General features: G+C 41.0%; 1 protein-coding gene across 1 annotated transcript; it reads left to right on the top strand.

Moving 5' to 3' along the window:
* The first annotated feature begins 10773 nt into the window (after window positions 1-10773).
* On the top strand, window positions 10774-20627 carry LOC145445135 (bone morphogenetic protein 7-like). Its single transcript, XM_080323273.1, has 7 exons — window positions 10774-13441; window positions 15487-15688; window positions 16529-16674; window positions 17765-17950; window positions 18013-18117; window positions 18310-18416; window positions 20091-20627. Exons 1-7 carry the CDS (start codon window positions 12601-12603, stop codon window positions 20349-20351), a joined length of 1848 nt encoding a protein of 615 aa, XP_080179399.1. The 5' UTR covers window positions 10774-12600; the 3' UTR covers window positions 20352-20627.
* The last annotated feature ends 29 nt before the right edge of the window (window positions 20628-20656 follow it).

Genomic DNA, 20656 nt, shown 5'->3' with positions numbered 1-20656 from the left:
CCGGACGCTCCACCGTTACGCTATCTTGTTCTAAGTGTTATCGCTATAGACACACCAAAACCTCAACTGCTAATTGACAAGATTACGTAACCTTCCACGGATTCAAATATCCAAGTGTGACGTCAGTGGAAACTATGATAACGCTTTACCAGCTGCCCTGTTGGCCCTGTAGGAAACTTAAAATTATCTAAGGCAATTCTCTTTCCCATACACATATCAACAGAGACAATACATACATGGACACTGGACATATAGTCAGTAAGTCATTGTCAGTTATTGAAATTTTCATCAGATCGAAACATAACAAGATTGCGATATAATGATAAGATTGGAGGGTGTTGAAACAATTTGTAGTCTTTAAACGTACATGAGTAAGGAGTGTATGGAGTGATCGGGGTGAAATTTAGAAAACGAAATAAACCACCAACCGTTGAATGTTAAATAATATTTGATGCCATGTACGACAACCGAATATGGGCAGAGGGAAGAAGGTAAACAGAGAAAAGCTCATGAATCTCAAGGCCGGACTATCTATGTAAATGCCAAACTGACACAAACTCCACAAACAACAAACATATGCGTATCTGATCTCTCAGTGAAGAGAAATCGCCGACTTTGTCGTAGAAGAAAAAGGCTCCCACTTCACTCGGTGACCGACTTGCAAAGTTCATGGCATCGTTTATAAAAAGAACTCAATTATGGGAATTGAATTGTCGAAGCTAGTCCGCGAGTAGTCAAAGCGCCATGGTTTACTAGTCACGTGATCAGCTACAGAGTATAACATCTCAGACGGCAATATCGTGTAGAAGAAATGCAGTCAGCTTGGCCGAGGATTTTGGATGCGCACCTTCGAAATGAAGGAGTCCAAACCAACAGGGACGTGCACGATGTTAACCAAGAAAAACGAACGCGGAGTGTTGAGTTTACCATTCCAGTTTTAATTGGCAATTGAGAAAACCGCGCCACTCAAGAGACAAGCAGGGACAAAAGACGAAACACTGAATGTTGTCATGGCTAACACCGAGGCACTACAGTTGAGTAAATGAGCATTAATTCTAGATCTTTATGATTATAAATAATTTCACTTCGATGCAACTTGTGTGCTATGATCGTTTCGCCTGAAAAGTGGATAAAAACTGATAAAAGTAGCTCATACGTTATGCGAAAACCTTGAACTTACAAAATTGAGGAATATACCTATCGAATACACTGATTGGCTGGCAATATTTTTCTGAGAAAGATATCCAGTAGTGCTGGATATCGGGTAAATAAATAGGCATATCAAACTTTATCTCTATGAGGTATACCGCCCATTAGACGATAATCCCCGCAGTATTGTTGGTATTGCATTGTCGGTCAGTTAATTTCGTTACATCCTGCCACTTACCAATGTAATTTACCAAGTAAAACTTAGAGCGAATTTCAACTGGTGTATGGTACGATAGCTTGAATAAATCAATAGCAAATTAGGGGCACCGCCGAGACGTCTTTACTCGAATGCTAATAATTGATGATTATAGCCGACAACGTGAAAAGATGGCGCCAGACTGCAGTGAAATATGTAAACAGATATACATTGATAGACACTCAAATTACGGGGATATTTATGTCAGCTATGTGATTTTATCGATATGAGCCGAGATCACGGGCCGAACGCACACATACTGGTTGGGAAGACGGGCAGAAATAAGCGTGCACGTATACTAGACCATAAATATGGAGTATATATTATTTTATAATGAACAAAATGGCGTGAAGCCTTTACGAAAGCAATCTCAAGATAATTGCCGAAATTAATCCGTACCTTGGATAAGAATCTTCTAATATTTTTCGGAGAAAGGATATCACTTATAAATGCCAGGAACCTTCCCACCTTTGATTGTATCGCTACAGAATATGTTACACGCGCGAACATCTGCCGACAAGATCTTCGTTATATTCATTTATTTTAGGCAAATTTGTTCCGAAGGCTCTAATTAGGACAATGCATGCCAGCGCTGTAGTCTGCATCAAACCTCTAATGATGCTTTTTGGATTCATCGGCGACAAATTCAGGCGCGCTCACACGGCAGTTAGTTGTAGCCGGTCGCTTATCATAACCGCACATCAATAACATGCCGCCGAGTATAGTAGGATTTCGTCAAGTCGGTTTCATATATGTCGCTTTTCGAAGTCGTTATCTCTTTTAGACGGCGGTGAATGGGCCCCGCTTGGCGCCTAACATTCGGTGGTCTGTATCCAAACTTCGATGATTAGGTTGCTAAAGCATGAAAGTTCACTCGAATGTAGCCGAGGCGATACAACGAAAACTAGCGTAAAGTGTTACATGTGATTTTTAGTGACTGAGAAGACAGTCTTTTTTCAACGGGTAGGCTTACCATCAAAAGTTATACTGATCCAAACAAGGAAAATCACGTTCAATTAATAAGATAATAGACGACGCTGGAATGCCATGGGTAAATGCCGCGATGTGATAAGCCATACGTGAGACGTCCGTACATGTGAATTTATGGAAATCTATTCCGAAATGAAGTCAATATTAGACCAACAAATTCCCCGTTATTTGCTTAGAAGTCACGGAAACAACGATCGTTTTCTAGAAAGCTCCGTCAATGTTTTCTTAAAAGCGGCGTTTTATCGTTTCACTTCCAAAAACCGTAGATTGTCTAAATAAATTGACAAACATACCAGCTGATGCGCGACTCGAACCAAAACCGAGCGCAATCACATCACGGGCTCTCTATAACCAGTTTCGCTTAAAGTTTTTAATGCGGTCGAGTCCATTTCGAGAGCCAAAGGAAAAACACCCAAGCAATTACGAAATCACAATGTTATTAATCAGGCATAATATGTAGCTTACAACGAGAATACAGTAGAAGTACGTATGTAAAATGTAGTCCAGCATCTGACATGGATTTCGGTGGTAGTACTGCGATAATGATTAGGAGTTAAATGGGGTAACAAAATGGTGTAGAATAAACGCAAACTGCAGTCGCTCACTGAAATAGAGAGGTGATTCGACCTTACGTCATATAATGTGATGATTCTGATGGAACAAACACATACTGCAGCACCTGTAGGCTTTTTTTAGCAAATTTGCTGCGAAATTAATATAGTGACCGTGACACATTTTGGAAACTAACTGCTATAGTAACTGCATTGCATACTCCCTGATTTGGTGGCTGTCCAGAGTAAATATTCCTAATTAAACATCAAAATCTCCAAGTCAATCTGCCCTTTTCATAAGTAAATTTGATCCCGCACAATGTCAGTTTGCTTCTCAAATAACATCTTCGCGGCGGACTTGTAAACAAACCCATCGCATGTTGATAGAGGGTTAATGCCAGTTTTTCCCGCTACCTCAAGAATATGTTATGTTTCTTTTGAAATGGGCCCCAGACAATCGACGCCAAACCATTTAGTCTTTAGCAACGAGCGTGACTGCAAGTTATGGCCGATATACGACATGTTACTGGAATAAAAAGTAAAACTGTAGCTGATGGGAAAGCTATGCATCTGAACGCCTTGCGCTAATTAGATCGCAGACAGCGTGATATCCCATTGAGATTACGGAATATTCATCAAGTGATGCAATTACATTCATTACGGATACGTTAATTGCTCTAGAAAATTACTGGGCATACGCGCCCGCACTCGGTAGCTGCCGATTGAATATGGTTTAGAAGTATACAGCAAGGCGGGCAGCGCTGGCATTGGTGAATTTCTGAAATTCCTAGCAGAAGTTTGTTTCTCGAGGCGTAAATATAGGTTTCTTCGGGCAGCTTCTGGTAATGCAGGGTTATATTTCATTATTTACGTTCAATTTGCTTCTCGCGGCATCGGGTAAATATGTGTATGGCAACGGATATCGTTTATCGTCAAACAATAAAAATACGGATTACTGAAAAGATCATTATTTAGTGACAAACTGGGGCAGCGAGATTTGGGAATAACAATAAAATTGCGCGGATTTTTCTAGGACAAGCAGAATATTAAGGGATAACAGGAATGGATAACAATAGATCAGGAAGGAAAAGCATGAGATATTAACGAACTATTAAGAAATGTTGAGAGCTTGCACGTCATCGTACTAACGTGCGAGGTAATTAGTATTAATTTAGTTTCGACATGGACAAATATAAAACGCTATGAGTAATCACTGATGGGATTGGCACATCCGCAAAGGATGATATTATCCTTATGAATGACGAAATAAGACCTAATAGGCCGGGGTGGTAATTTTATGCATTCACCTAACGGTGTAAGGAAATGTACATACACATAGATTAGCCTTCTCGTTGCTATTTTTGTATGTAGACCGTGGATGACGAAGTCCCCGCCGGCAAGGCCCCGATCGGAAACTAGCAAAACGTGACGCTCAAGTCACGCAATTCCGTTGCTGCATGCAAACAAATATACTCTATGTTTCCCCATGACCGTTGCGCAGTGAATATTTTGACTCTTATGCTTTCAAAGGTTGTAATTGTTTCATTTAATGATTTCGAAAAGTCACTAGTAGATTGTACTGCAGTATTTACTGTCATTGCTTACTTAAAAACTTCGCTATGCAGATTGCATCTTATACGCTATATATTTCATAGTTTATAGTTCATAATATCCTTGCATGTCGCCTAATTTAGTCCCGGATATCGCCCGTGATGTGTTTGCATGAGGCTCAATCAATCAATCTATCAGGTTTAATAATATTTTTATCGTTTCAAAACATCACAAGACTGCGAGACAATGAAAAGATAGGAAGGTGTCGAAACAACTTGGAGTAGCCTTTACGATTAGACACCCACCTTAGCCTAGGCGAAGTAAAGAAGTGGCATGCACGCTGAATGAAAAGTAATGCAGAGAATATAAGACGCAAGAGACAAAATGGGGTGGCATGTGGCGGAGGGCGAGGTCGATGTTAGGTCGTGGTCCGGTAATCCTGAAGACTGGCTAGTATTGATTTAGACGAAATTGCTTGTATTTTGACTTGAGTGCGGACATGCTCGACGACTGTCGGATAGCCGGCGAGATGCTGTTCCACAATTGGGGTCCGGTATACTTGATAGAGCAATGCGTTTTCTCGTATTCAGTCCTGATCAAATGGTAGTTGTTCTTCGTCGACGCGCGTGTGCTGTACTTGGGCGCTTTTGTCTCCGAGGTGAAGTAGTCGTTAAAATATGAGGGACATTGACCGAAACGGAACTGATGCACAAACTTGGCGATATTTTACTAGGATGAAAAGACGATATTCACACCGCTATTATAAATTTCAGCTGTAAGACTCTCTGATCAACTGTCAGCCACAGCGCCCCAGAAATTGCTATTAGTTATCTTCGTTGGTTTACTGTTGCATCGAGGTGCGATTCAGCAGCGCTTCAGGATATTGAGTAAACTCATTTCAAGTGAAGGCAGCGATAAATTGTTTGTCCTACTCTCATGGCAGAGCAGTAAAATTTATGATTGAACGTGACGAAACGTGAGAAATTGACCGCCACTGTATTCCGACGGTCCACATTTCAACAAGAAAACTCGCACTTATTTTGTCTGTCACCATAACACGCAGAATTGAGATAAACTGGGCAAACATAACTGCAGTCACCAGATTTGATATATAGTGTCTTGTGGATGCCAGTGGGTATGAAATATCACTGCACGTATAGCTTCAGAATAAGTTTGTCTAGTATTTGAGATGGTGCGGTTATTGTTTTGGACTCGTAGGAATGCAAGTGCGGGGATATAGTCCGAAAAATTATAGTGGTGTGTTATATGGAGAAAGATGTTAAAATCCACCAACCGTAAATTTTACCAATACATGGTATGGAACTGGAAACGTTGATGTGTTATACACTGCCACACGCCACAACAGCATGCATGCCGGATTGCCGGTATAGATAGGAGGCAGTCTGACTATAGTCAGAGCGGCAGAATATACTCGCGGATATGGCATGGGTGTTTGATAGCTATGTTCTGTGTTTTAGATTTGCTCAGGATTTTAATACCGGGCAGCTATTAAGGCAATTATTGATGTAAGAAGACACACATATATAGGAAAACATTTATACACACTACCGACTAGATCTTTGGATTTGTGCCGTAATCAGGCTATAACTTGTAGGCTAACGCTAGTTATAAATTAATAACTCCAAAGCAGCTCAAGTTCGGAGTGACAGAAGTAGGATATAGTCAAGACACGTTAAGGATTAGGGTTGAATTAATATGGATAATAAACGATCCTATCTTATGAATCAATATGTTCTAATCTTCGTATCTCGGGTATGTGTGGTTACAACATATGATTTGCCAAGACGCGATGCTTTAATAGGTCCACATTTATGTTTTGACGCCAGGCCGTCGAGGTTTGACGAGAAAAATCGCCGTCGTGAAGTCAGACTTGGCGTTTGATTGACATAAAAAAGCAAACGACTCGGAGATTGTTGAGGGTGGATATGTAAATAGTCCATGGTTAAACAGGTTTCGTCATGAATATAACATGTCATGATGTCTCTCGTACGTACTTCTGGCGCAGCCTACTTGTTATGTTGATGCGTTTATACCACAGAAGTTAGCCCTATGCGTGTTTGGTGGGCGGAATGAAATACAAAGCACATGCGTATATATCCGCAATTTTTTCAGGATCACCTGTACAGCTATAGGACCCGAACAAATATGAACGTCACGGATTAGATGTAAGGATTTCTTAAACGCGTCACATAAGCGACTGGGCAATCCTGCGCGATTTCATTCATAACTTTTTCATTGACAATCGTGAAGAATGAATGATGACCAGAATAGGACGCGGTGTGACACCGAGTCGAACGGGTGTATTTCACGTGAGGCGGGGGTCACGCATGAGTCGCAGGTAAAGTTTTGATGTTGGCCGATGTAAGAATTCCGTCTCAAACTATGGAAATCTCCGACTCGCCTGTACCAAAATGCTGGACATCATCAGGACAGCTGTGCTATTCAATTCGTATACGTCAAAACATATGAAACGCTAACACATACATCATATGACGTAGTCCTTCGACTAGTTATCACATGGGATGGCCAAATACGGGGGGTGCAAACCGCATACTGTAAGAATTAGCATCCTTCAATATGTGCGGACGGGAGACATCCGTGACGTAGCAACCCTGCATCGTTTGCAATGCGTAGTAGTCTTTCAAGCTAGACAAACGTAACCTGTACCAGGATTAGAGCCTTCATCAAATATAAAGTGAGAAGTGTGAGTACACCGTATAATGTTCAGTAAAATAATAAATAATAGATTGTACCGAATGCTGTCGATTGGTTCCGATAGACGTTGCTATCTATATGTCGATGTTAAAAAAGGAAAATGGCGGGGAATATGGAAAATGAAACGACTTCAGATAGCGTGTATGCATAAAGTAATCGCTGATAAGGCATTCTATCGCAGAAATACCAGCAGTCGCGCAAAGCTAATTGTACATAAATGTTCAATTTACTTACTGAATAAATAAGCCTTTTCGCCCGTCACAAAATCTTGCATTCTCCGGCAAATATAAGGTACGTAATATTATTGTCAGCTAATGTACACATACATTTTTTTCGCGCGTCCGACTGTTAATCATAGCAGGCTTCGTTGCTAGATATTGTTTTCGGATATCGCAACAACATCTTACACAAAACCAATAAATAATAAAATTCATATGATAAAAGGAGATTGGTATCCTTAGAACATGCATGAACTTGGTAAAATTCGATGCTGTTTTTGATATCACGAATTAAATGAAGAAATATGCTGTCTAGTACGGCGTATCATACCGTAATAAAACATCACACAGAAGGAAGCTCTCGAAATTTACCAGCACTCCCGATATATTCAAAGAATTCAGACTTCTTTTGTCCCTGCATGTTACATTACATTCCGGGGTTTTGAATTTCCCTCATTTCCACATCACAGTAAATTCCTAGTATATGAATCTGAGATTTCCGGGTATGGAGATGAATATTAGAAAACGTTGCGGTCATTTTTGATGGCATTATGTTGAAAACTGTTTAAGTTATCTAACGAAATAATATATTGGTCCAAGAGATATGCAATTTATAGATATGCGGGGCCATAGACAGACAGGTACTGAACATGTTTTCTTCAAGCTATATGAGGAATTTTAATCACTCGTGTTGTGAAAAGAATATGGTCTGTCGATTGATCTGAAATTGAGTTTTTCCTTGATTGAGGCGGTAATTAAGTAGTAATTAGTAAAATTGGGTAGATTTGAGGTAAAGCGAGACAATAACGGGAAGTAAAAACAGTTCATTCATTGTCAGAGCTAGTGCGATATACAGCAGCAAATCCCCAGCGCGATGATGATTAAAATGAAGAATCCCGTGAGGCATTATGATGAAGCGTTTCGACATACATGAATGTATGTTCACTGCCCCGTGGATAATTGATGCTGTAAATTTCTTTTATAACCTCTATAATGAAGAAAGCGTGACAACGGTAGGTGTGTTGTCACCAGTATACTGAATGCCTCCGAGTACCAAATGGTCGATAGGGTACATATATCACCTACGTACCCTCTATGTACCTGTTGTAACTGTAGCTCCAAAACGACGGATTGAACAATATTTGGTCAGCGGCCTGCTGACCAATTACGTACAGCATTTTCCTAACGTGTCGGATGAATAGCATTGTGCGAGTCTAAATTTGTTTTAATTAACGGTTATTGAGGGCTGGGCCGATGAGCGAGGCGACGTGTTGGAGTTAAACTGCGAATTGCAGGCAACAGAAGTTTTATTCTATGCGGAAGTGCCAGGCTGAAAACAGAACGTGATTTTGATATAGATTATTAACGCGTAGCACTAACGAAAAAATAGTCTATATAATCTCAACCAGGTAAACTATCAGGGGTGATTGATTATTCTGCCAATTGCGAAAATAGCTCGTATTCAGTAGTTTAAATACCGCGAGCAATGTAGGCGCAAGATTTATTTGCGGAACATTCAAGATAAATTTCCGCTAATGATATGAAGCGTGCGATCACTTGGCGCTGAACCAATGATCTGCTAGAGTGTTCTGCGTAACGACTTTTTAATCTGCATAGAGACGTTAGCGAGTGCTGTAAAAAAGGGTTTGTTTAAGTTGCTGATTACTCGGTCAGGACCACGGCAGTTTTGGCTGATTAACAGCATGTAGATTATACCGTCGAAATTTGATACAGCTTGGCGGTGAAACCATGATCGCGCCGTCTCTTTACAGCAGGGGTTCTCAACTTCCGTTGTATAACGGGCCGCATTTCAACAGTAAATGACGCTGCGGGCCGCAGAACATAATTACCATGTATTTTTAACTACTATTAAATTTGGGGTTCTGTATAGCCTATCTACCAATCGTATAGGGCATTTAGGACATTTTTATGAATTCTAAAGCATTGATTGACGGCGTTCGTAAGTTTGCAGTTGCTGTATTTTTGTGAGAATAAGTAGGCCTATCTTACAGCGGCGCAAGTAACTCCCTTCATGGAGCGTGCATTGCATTCGTTACCAAGTCTTTATATGCACCTTCAAACTCTTCCACCAGAGAACCGAACTCTGTTTCAATGCGTGAGCGAGCAAGCATTTAATTACTGTCACTTTTTCGGTACAGAGGCAATTATCACTTTCAGCTCGCAAATATATGAGAAGAAGTCTGGCGTTCGGGGTCATTTATGAGCAAACCAATCAACCCTTCTCCTTTTCTTCCATAGTTACAAAAGTCAGCTTTATCAAGCTGATGTTTCTCGTAGGTCCCTCCCCACTTTTGCCCCGCCAGCATTTCGTCTGGAAATATGCCCACTCTGATACATGTACCCAGATGATTAGCTCTGCAATGTATGTGGAGCTAGTGGATTCGTCTAATGCGACGCTAGAGTAGTCTTCGCGGCAACGTGTTTCAGAACATGCGGTAAAAGATCGACTGACATTGCTGTTACTCATCTGGTCACGGTTGAATCCGACAACTGCAGCGTCGAAATTTGTCAGGTGATATTGTCCTTGGTGCTAAGCTCCGGAAAAAGCGAATATTCCCATAGTATGTTAAAGTATAATTGAAATGCACCTTCTCTAGCAGATTTCTTAGGTTTCGCGATATTCCAATCAATTTTGAACGATGCGTCTATAACGTCGTCGGCAATTTTAACAATGTCTCGAAATTTGGATTGCCTGGTTTGACACCTAGGTAGCAGCGTTTTTTCCAAGATCAGGTGATATGCAGTGGTGGCTTTTGGGGTGGGCGAGGTGGGCGGTCGTCCGGGGCCCCCCTGGTCGAAGTCCCCCCCCCCTATTTGGATTTTGGGCTTTTTTCAAGGATAATGACGAATAAACATGGAAATCCGTGTACCGAGCAAGAATATGATTCCGTACAGATGTGTCAATCATCACCAAATCACTGCATTTGTTAGAAAAGTCCCGTGTCCCGATACTCATCACGTCTCTGCATGCGGTAGAATTACTTAGTTTTGATGTAGTATATCCTTGCACACATGCAAAATAGACATGGCCGAATGCAGCACCTAGGCAAACCTTTGCGGTGGTGAAAGATAGAGAAAAATAACCGATGCGAAAGGGGGGTCTGGGGGGCGGAGCCCCCCCCCCCGAAGTTACAGATAGATACTTATAGGCCCCCCCGGTAAGTCTCGCCCAGGGCCCCCCCCCCGTTCGTAGGGCCACCACTGGTGATATGTATAACTCCAAAAGAAACTGTCATGATACCATTGTAAGCTTCAACCCTTATTTACTACAAGTGTTCTTCCACAAATATGACACATTGGTTTACCGTTCATATCCGAGTAAGCAAATTCATTGTTGCGAGCAGAGTTACAAACCCAGTTTTCGACGTTTAATGTCCCGTTCCTTGTTATTGTTTCTGTTCAAATCATTCGCGGTGAGTGAAACACTCTTTAAAAGTGTACTACGAAGCGGGGTCCCCTTGAACCAGAGTCCAGCCGAATAGCGATTCAAAACAATAACAATCTAAACTCGAGCGTATATCAAGAATCCAGAACACATCAAAGAATGAGTAATCAAATGAAACAGAGACGGTGCGATAAGAGAGCCAAGTAGCTAAATTAATATGTAACAATACCGTGCCATTAATAATTGCGTTCATGATGAAAGATGTCGCGGGCCGCAAAATGAACGTCTGCGGGCCGCATGCGGCCCGCGGGCCGCGGGTTGAGAACCCCTGCTTTACAGCATACATGAGGTGGGATAATACATTTAACATCAAATTAAAACTATTTGATCCCTCCTCATCAGTTTCAGGGAATACGGTTATAAACTTTCAATTAACTTATTAATGTGTATCTCGACTTGTGCCTAGAGCAAGCGAAGGTAAAGTAGCAACAAGGTTCAAGAATAACACGCAAAAATCGGGAAGAAACAACGAATAGTATCGATATACGGGACCAAGTGAACTGGATAAGTCTGGCCGCTTTAGCGAGACAGACACTGTCAAACATGGTCATAAGGAGCACGCGATTCCGGAAACGGTATATGCGCCACAAGTTACTGGAATGATGGATGCACTTATGTAGCGCGATACCTAAGCATTCAGTTGAGGTTACGGTTCAAGCATCCTACAAGCAACCCACACATTTTCGTAAAGGATCTGGGGAAAGTGACAATATCGCTCTGATGATACCGACCCAAAAAAACAGTGCGAAACAGATGTCGGGTTTGTGATTTTAGCAGGTATCGTCATGTAAGCCAAGCGGATATCTTCTCGATCTTAACGCCCAGCAGACAGAGTCTTTCACTATTGAATTTCGTCGTTACAAGCTATAGCTACCCGAATGATTCACATCGTCTGAATTGCTAAGTCCCACTCGAGAGACGATCCATCTAAAAATGTAGGCTTAACAATGTAATTCTGTTTATATCGGGCATAGATTATTGTATAAATGGCCTTCCTCGCGAACAACTGATTTTAGGGATCGTGGAAAACGAGGGGCAAAATTACTAAGACACTTGAAATATGGCGTCTTCGCTAGAAGCTAGAATCCGTCATGAAGTGACTCACTGGCTGCAGCGAACAGACTTAAAACGATTCCCGCTACGTTGCCTACGCAGTACAGAAAGAAGATAGCAATTTATTATACAGTTTCAAGATGTTACTATACTTCCTGCGATATCTCGTATATTAAAAAAATGCTTAAAGTCAAAAAAGCTTAGAGTGAATAAATTTCGAATATGAATGTATAGTTCGTTGCAATATTCAAATTGTGTACCAAGAGAAACTTATAAAAAATGTAGTAGTAAGAAATTTTCAAATATCTCTAGGAACGTTTGTACGTATTTTTATTCTGAAGATATACGTAGCCATGAGATTTCTCTACTTTCTACTCCGGAGAAGTGCAACTAGAAGACAATTAGGAATTAGTTGGAAGATCCCACAGACATTTCGTTGAAATTCAAAATGTGGGAACAAAGAACGCGTGTACCTCTAGATATAAATATTGGAGAAAACCACCCACCCACCCACCCTCGTTCTTTTTCCAGACTATTTTAACGGAAAATGTTCCATTAGCTTGTGTAATATAATTTAATTCATGTTGAAATCCAGTGAAGGCGACTGGGAAGTTTCCTTGGCAGCAAACGATGGACAGCACAAAGATTATTCCATGTAAAACAAAAGCCACCGAATGCAAAGGATATTTTCAATCAGTACTGCACAGGAAATGGACTTCGTTTACGAGAGCTAAACTGCACAGACTACGCGGGATTAATAATATTTCATGCTCGAACCATAAGAAAGACATTTCGTCATCCAAACGGGATGGGGTAATGGTTACTCGGAGCACGCACTTCTTTTTAAAGTTTTTGACTTTAATATTAATTTTATTTATGTATTGCAATCACCATGTTCACGCGCATTCAATGGATCAACACAGCAGTAGTTCAATACCTTCATACCAACATAGATCGCTTGGGAAGAGGGAAAGGCGTGAAGTGCAAAAGGAGATTCTATCGGTACTAGGTTTGTCCCACAGGCCCCGGCCGGACGGCGAACCAGCGCGTGGTCTTCAGGAAGAATCAGCGCCTTTATACATGCTTGGACTCTACAACACAGTGTCAGGTTTTTCGGAAATATTTAACACAAGGATACAAAATGAATTGTCACCCCCAGTTTCCGAGTCAAACTCGCCGCAGAAAAGGGGCCCTCCTTTACCGAACACTAATTCACATCCCATGGCACGAATCCCACATAGGCCAGCCGCGCATTCCGTGGGACCATTTAGTGACGAATGGCCAACCGAAGTCCACGTAGCGACTAACTCCGCCTATTATAAATTTCGTGAAGCTCAGATGGTCTTCTCAAATGAAGTCGGAATACCGGAAATAAATGAGCATAATATCCACGACGAAGAAGGTACTGCTCAGAAAGGACTATTGGGAGATGCCGACGTGGTCATGAGTTTTGTAGCCAGATCTCCAAAGGGTATGTGTTTAATGTGGTACGAAAGCGTCTGTTCATGACGTGTATATAATCTAATAATGACGTGTGATTATGACTAGATATAGAGCATATATACTTTGATGGAGAGCTACAAATCGTCGGATTTGCGATGCTAGCAACAATTAAGCTCTTGGACACAACCGACACCACGCATCGTATTACAGAATTACATTCATCGCTTATAACGACAAGATGTAATTACCATAATTTTTCACCAAGCGTGAGGTTAGCACACGAGACTTGCTTTGTTCAAGATTGGAGTATTACGAGTCATAATTCTGGCTTCACTTGTGATAATTAAAAAGGACCATCAGGTCAACGGACGAGCGCTTTTCAAGTGGGCGAAATAATTTCAAGGAGTTTCGCCTCACAACCTCACCTATATAGAGCATGTTGGCTAATTTTCGACGACAGTATAAGTTACGACAAAGCTCCTGAAACTGCACAAACCCATTCACTAACATCGATTAGTATGCATCATATGTTCGTTAATCAACATTTTACCGATGCACGCTGGACCGTGTGCATTCGATTGAAGTAAGAGACATCGTAAATATATATTATTTCATAGTTGATCAGCAGTTACCCTAAAATATAGAATAATACTCTAGAAACTTATTCAGAAATATTTCGACCGACGCAGAAATAGTATACCACTTAAAATGTGTAAACTGATCCAAAGCACACTTCAGGTGATAGGATTTTGTGTAAAACCGCGGGACCACAGAAATAGCTGAACGGAGTATCAAATTTTTGCAAAATTTAGGCGAACTAAATTAGAAATCCAACACTCCTATATGAACCAGGGTATAATGTCCGTCCACACACAAGAAGAGGACGATTTATCTCGACCCGTGATGATCCTTGTTAGCGATATTGATATGGCACACTTTTGCAAGGATCGTAATCACAGCTTTACGACAGTACACAGGAATTTATATAGCCGAGTCCTGACAGTATCGCCTCTTAAACACGTAATAGGGGCAGCTCAGTTATAGGGACGTACGTGCTCACGTTGTTTGTGGTCCCTGTCGGAATTCTTGTACTCGACGAACGAAATAAACAATAGATTTATCTGTATAATTGTGACAGATGACGTCTTAAATCACAGACTCCCAACTTGGGGGGTATTTCAGACTATTACGGGGAATTCGGCGATTCAGAATCACGCTCATAGTTACTCTAAACATGACTCTGCATCGGCGTTCCATCATATATACACTAGCAACATCTATGACCTTTCATTACCGATTCTACAAACTTGATATGCTATGAGATGAACCACCTGGTGGATTCGCGAGGCCATTGTATTCCAAACAAATAGTTATGTATCGTGCATACGCCATTTCACCTCCTATACGGGTTCAAGTGAGACTGCATGCGTTGCAAATTAAGAGCAGCACTTCGCGTACTTCGATTGTGCATCGCATAAGAAATCCAACACTCCGTTAATGTCATAGTTCAATGGGCTTCGTTTAATTTCCAGTATGTCACGGTATTCTTAAGCGGAGATTATGTAGCATGATTCTTATCCTCATCACCCATGCAACCGCAAAAATGCAGGTTATACAACAGATGTAGAAAAAAATATAGACAGTGATATATTGTGGAAGGTCGCCTATATGTTTTGCTGTGTCTGGCACAGGGTAAATTTAACGTTGTGCCAGATTCAAAGTGCTACCAACGTCGAGGAATAGTCTCGCAGATACTGCCCATGCGTAGAATTTGGTGTCGGATTCCTTTTCACAAACCACGTTTTGACCTTCACTAACCATACACTACACACGTACCGTTTAATTTTATGAATCACGAGCGTCTGTGGCAACCCAGAGGACATGATCGAACTGTTTAACTTTTCCATATAAGAAATGATTATGAACGGTTGTTATCGTGACACCAGATTCGTAATGTTTAGGCGTCGTAGATTAGGACTATTACCTCTTGCTTACCCCGTTTTACATTGATGTCAAAACAAACAAAGGAAAAGCCATTAATTGATAACAAGGGCGTGTGTATGTTCAAAACAGGGCGAGGAGATTTCGATGAAACAACGAGGACGCAATTGAAGAGGCATCGACCCTTTTATTTCAAGTTGGACCAAATTCCAAACGAAGATAGACTGACAGGGGCGAGATTTCGAGTTTACAAAAATGCTTCCACGGACAGAATTGAAAATTCAACGCTCAGAGTAAACGTTTACCAAGTCAAACGTAATGATATGCACGGGCAGTAAGTATATGTATTTAGATATGTATTTGGACATAATCGACTATATATAGTTATCATATGGACTGCGCGCGAACCCACTGAATGATGGTTGTAAACATACAACATATCTCCATTTTCAGTACATGTTTCGACATAATTCAGAGGGGATGATCTGAAGTATACCTTAGTTCGAGAGCATCGACGAAAAAACTTGTCAACGTTTGAGATATTTCCTTCAATTGTAACTTAATTGACAGCGTAACAATATAACTTGAGAAGACACAATTCTCAAGTACACTCGGAATTCCTCCGTACAATGGCAAACCCTTGCACCCGAATTGCTCCTTGTGACAAGTGTAATCGAGAAGACAATTTCGAAATCAAAGTTTTTTTATCAAACAAAAGCGGCGATGAAATCAAAGATGGGCGACATTTCGCGTATGTAGCATACGCCCTGCACTGAATATACACCATTTCCGAAATGATGGTCAAGATGCATTGAAAAGGATAGGATGTAAAAGCTTTGGAATTGTCCATATAACTATTATGTACCAATAATACCAGCTAGTTATAATTCTTCTTATTTGGTCACTATATATCTACCATCATTGAAGCTGAATGTTAGTCACTGTGTTCTATCGTTAAATGATTTTCGAGACGTTGTCCTGCCCTAAAAGTATTGTCATACTGATATTCATACAGACAAACATATTTTCACAATTAGATACATAAGTATGTACATAGGTATTTGTTTTTCTACTATACCGGCGTACTATCATCGGCTTGAACGGTGTTAAAGGCTTGGGGACGCCAACTGATACATCACTGTACTCCCAAAACATTAATCGATATTTTTCCCAGGATATCGCTTTTTCTACTGGCTAGTGTAAGAGTACACAGCATGCAAGATGGATGGCTATCGTTTGACGTATATTCAGCAGTGGATGACTGGCTGAAAAATACAAGCGACAACTTGGGGCTGAGAGTTTCCGTCGAGACGTTAGAAGGTAAATATTCTGCGTTGTTATTACTATGATCATAAGCTCACTGCTACGTACGTGACATATCTCGAGAAACACGCATTGGAGAGATCAAAATTCTTAGCTACATTTTTGAAAGCAATCTGTAGCCAGAGTAAACAGCTTTTGAGCATACGAGCACACTTCATTGACTCTGATCACAAAACGCATTGAAGTCACCGATTCGAATTGTTTGGTTGTTAATTTGATGTTGAAAGTGTAAGCTGGTAAGTGGTAATGCTCATCAACGATTTGAGTTGTTATGTAATGCCACGGATAGTTTGGTATGAATTAGTGCGGAGCATGGACCGGGGTCGGATTGGATATCCGGCTGGATTCTTTCAATTTTGGCCGGAGTCGGATCGGAACCGGATCAGTACTCTTTTTATCCGGCTAGCATCTTTATTGATGAACATGACTTTTGTAACTACCAACCAACCACACGCAAGTAACCGCCAAGCCAGAGCGAAAATAAACGAGGCATATTTGTAAATTCAGAGAACCGCCGTACAGTGTAGAGCAGAGCATGGACCGGAGCCGGATTGGATATCCGGCCGGACTTTTTCATTTTTAGCCGGAGCCGAACCAGAGATTTGAAAAACAGGACCGGAGTCGGACCAGAGAATTTGTTGATCTGCTCCGCACCAATATGAATATATAGCCGTAGCACGTAATGATGCTATTACGTTGACGAGCCTATCCTCCCTGATATTTCGCATATACCATAGTGAGGTAACAGAACAAGTCTAAACTAGGACGTCAATCATGGAAGTATAATATTTATATACGCATCCCCATCTCGTTTCATACGACCTGCATTGGAAATAATCATATTATCTTCTACGCGAAAATCCAACACCATATAACCATGCACGATAGAACGCCTCAGTAATACATGCTCAATTGATCATTGGTCAGCTACGGACTGATTACCATTGTACTGAACATACATTACAATTATATAAACTTCAAGATATATTCAAACCATCCATAAATATATGAATGGATAGAACAAATCGAGAAAACCAACTCACAACAATATATAGAATTTTATACACAACTCAATATTATACGGCAGGTCGCTCAATAAACCTGAACAAAGCTGGAATAGTTGGAACCAAGCGTGGCGACTCTTCAAAGCGAGCCTTTCTGGTAGTATTCCTGACGCAAGGGTCGAAAAATCTGCCTCGCAGATTGCGTAGAAGAATCAAACGAAGCTTGACAGAAACTGACTCCGGTGAACGACGCGAGACGGGAAACGAAAGTAATTATCGCGGATTAACAATGTAAATCAAACGAATCCTCAAATTCTTTTTCTCGCTCCAGGCCTGCGAGACAGCGAGAACGCGGTTGGCCATCGTCAGAGCGAGTCACCTCAACATGCAGGCAGGCGTGTTAGCAAACGAGCAAGCAAGGAGAGAAAACGCAAATGTAAGTAACGTGCACATTGCACAACATCCATACCAAAAATTCTCGAGTCTCGAGCCATTTGTATTGTGCAATCAACAGTCCTGTGTCTGAAACCACACTGAATTTGTAGTCGGCATCATCGCTAGCAGTCTTTAGAAATGGGCACAATAATGTCTAAAACATGATGAAATTCTTATATTTTTATTTGTGCAGCAAAATCAAGGAACAGAAACAGAAATCGACTGAAACATAGTAGGGGAGACAGTGATGCTTGTCACAGAGAAGAACTATACGTAAATTTTCAAGACCTAAACTGGGACGTAAGTTCAAAATGAAATTGCAATATCCTATCGTATCGTACTACAGTAAACTGATGGCAAGATAACATAGCTGCTCGATATTTTTGTCCTGTATAGACAGTTTCGTGATTTTATGATTTCATTCTCTGAAATGACACAATTGACACTGAAGCTATATTTATTTTAATGAGAGGATTAGAATATTTCGGAGCCCGAGCAACCATAAATGCAATTCACAACTTGTTACATTGAAATTTTGAACGCGTTCATAGCAAAATGGACCGTGTCACCTGACTGCTAAGATCAAGTAATTTTGCATTTTATTGCTAATTTTCCTGGTCGCGATTCCAGTTGTGATATTCTTACTTCAGGATTTCTGTGCTGCCGATTTATAGCATGGTATACCTGCATCTAGGCTTATGCAAAACGCTGTGTGGGCGGATCGGTGTCGATGATGAGCCTAGAGCAGGCTGGGCAAACTGCGGCTCTTTCAGCCTTTGGTTGCGGCTCTTTGATGATGCACATGCACATGCCGGATTTCAACCACCTTCAGCCCAGGTGGAGATGCACCGTATCACCAGACAATAATAATCTTCATTCGATTGCCTACATTTCATTGCGACGTCATAAATTCGTATCGTTGTATTGCGGATCTTTGAAAGCTAAGACCTTTGATATACGGCTCGCGCGTGAAGCAGGTCCGCGCACCCCTGGCTTAGAGGAACCCAGTAGGGATTCTGGAGTCGACCTCGAACCTGTAATCCAGTGGTTCTTAACCTTTTTCATATCGCTAGCCCCATGAAGAAGATGACGAGATGCAATTACCCCTCTTCCAAAAATATCAAATTACAGCTTGCACTCAATTAATTGTAAAACAGCACAAAGATGACGTCATAATGTACACTGAAATGTCTGTTAAACATATCAAGTCAATGGGAATGCTTCTGCTGTTTTCGTTTTATGCAGTGGTCAAATCTAGACAAAGGGGAATATAATAGACAGCATCTCATGTAATTGACAATCGCAAACTCATTTCGTTTTGATATATACCATTGCAAAAAATCCTACTTCACAGCAGTAAGTGGAAGTAAATCCAATCAGAAAGTTCAATGTCATTATGACAAAGATTGGTTATTCATTTTGAAAGCGAACCCAATAGGTGCCAAAATCTTCCACTCGTTTCTTCGAAGGCATTTTGATGACTCGAGACTTAATTTTACTGACTAGACTAGACCACTACACTTTTCAATGCTAACAACTATATTCCTACGATATTCTTACTGTATTGCAGGTGTAAAGCTAAACTTAGACGCCCCTTGTCTTTCAATTTGCCAACATGCGCAACAATATATGATCCGCAATACTGCAAAATAAATTGGACTTTCCTGCCACTATAATTAACTACATTCGGTCCTGTTATTCATAATCACTAATGGTTACTATGATATCAAAGCAGGCATGATGTGTTAAAGTGAAACGAAATATGTATAATAGCGAAATATAATATGTTAGCCTAAATTCATATTTACGTTTGAAAATACTTCAGTGCAGCGTTATAAGTATATAATAACGTCAATTTGAATTACCCCCCCCCCCCCAAAAAAAATGGTAAATTTCCCCCATCGGTGTTACAGCAGTGTATCATACCATGTCATATATTTGCAACCTCAGTCACATTATATTCGATATTTTTAGGTCTGGATCATCGCTCCTGCTGGATACAGGGCGTACCACTGTATAGGCCTGTGCCAATTTCCGCTGGGTGCCAACATGAATGCGACAAACCATGCCGTTGTACAAACGCTTGCCCATCTTATGGCGCCAGAGAAGTTAGCACAGCCATGCTGCTCCCCAACTGAACTGGAACCAATCTCCGTGCTCTACTACGATGACGACAACAACGTAGTCTATAAAAAGTACACCGATATGGTGGTACACGCATGTGGATGCCGATAATGTGCTATTCGAGATCAGTAGAGATATGGGACGGATACCCGAAAAGTGGATCAAGCGTTGCACGTGTGACTTAGCATGTGTGCGTCACCCGGATCACCGTCGCCGACGACAGAGCGCAGTCCGTTAGAGTGAAGTGCGAAGCATATTCATCTCGTACCCCGGATATTGTGAATAATACTAACAATAAAGTTATTGTATTTAGTTGTATTCTCTCGATACTTTTCATCGCTAAGTTATGCTACGAAACTTCATTTCAATAAACTTTCGAAATCCTTATGACGTTTCTGTTACTTGGATGAGTACAT

Source organism: Botryllus schlosseri, chromosome 8 (assembly GCF_051294905.1).
Source record: "Botryllus schlosseri isolate E-star chromosome 8, Bs_hap1, whole genome shotgun sequence".
Lineage (NCBI taxonomy): Eukaryota > Metazoa > Chordata > Ascidiacea > Stolidobranchia > Styelidae > Botryllus > Botryllus schlosseri.
The sequence above is the reverse complement of the archived record's forward strand: the minus strand, read 5'-3'. Positions and strand labels throughout refer to the sequence as shown.

Coding starts and splice junctions, on each gene's coding strand:
- LOC145445135 (XM_080323273.1), top strand. CDS start 12,601: ATGGACAGCACAAAGATTATTCCATGTAAAACAAAAGCCACCGAATGC. Junction 17,951..18,012: donor ACGCGAGACGGGAAACGAAA/GTAATTATCGCG, acceptor TTCTCGCTCCAG/GCCTGCGAGACAGCGAGAAC. Junction 18,118..18,309: donor CAAGGAGAGAAAACGCAAAT/GTAAGTAACGTG, acceptor TTATTTGTGCAG/CAAAATCAAGGAACAGAAAC.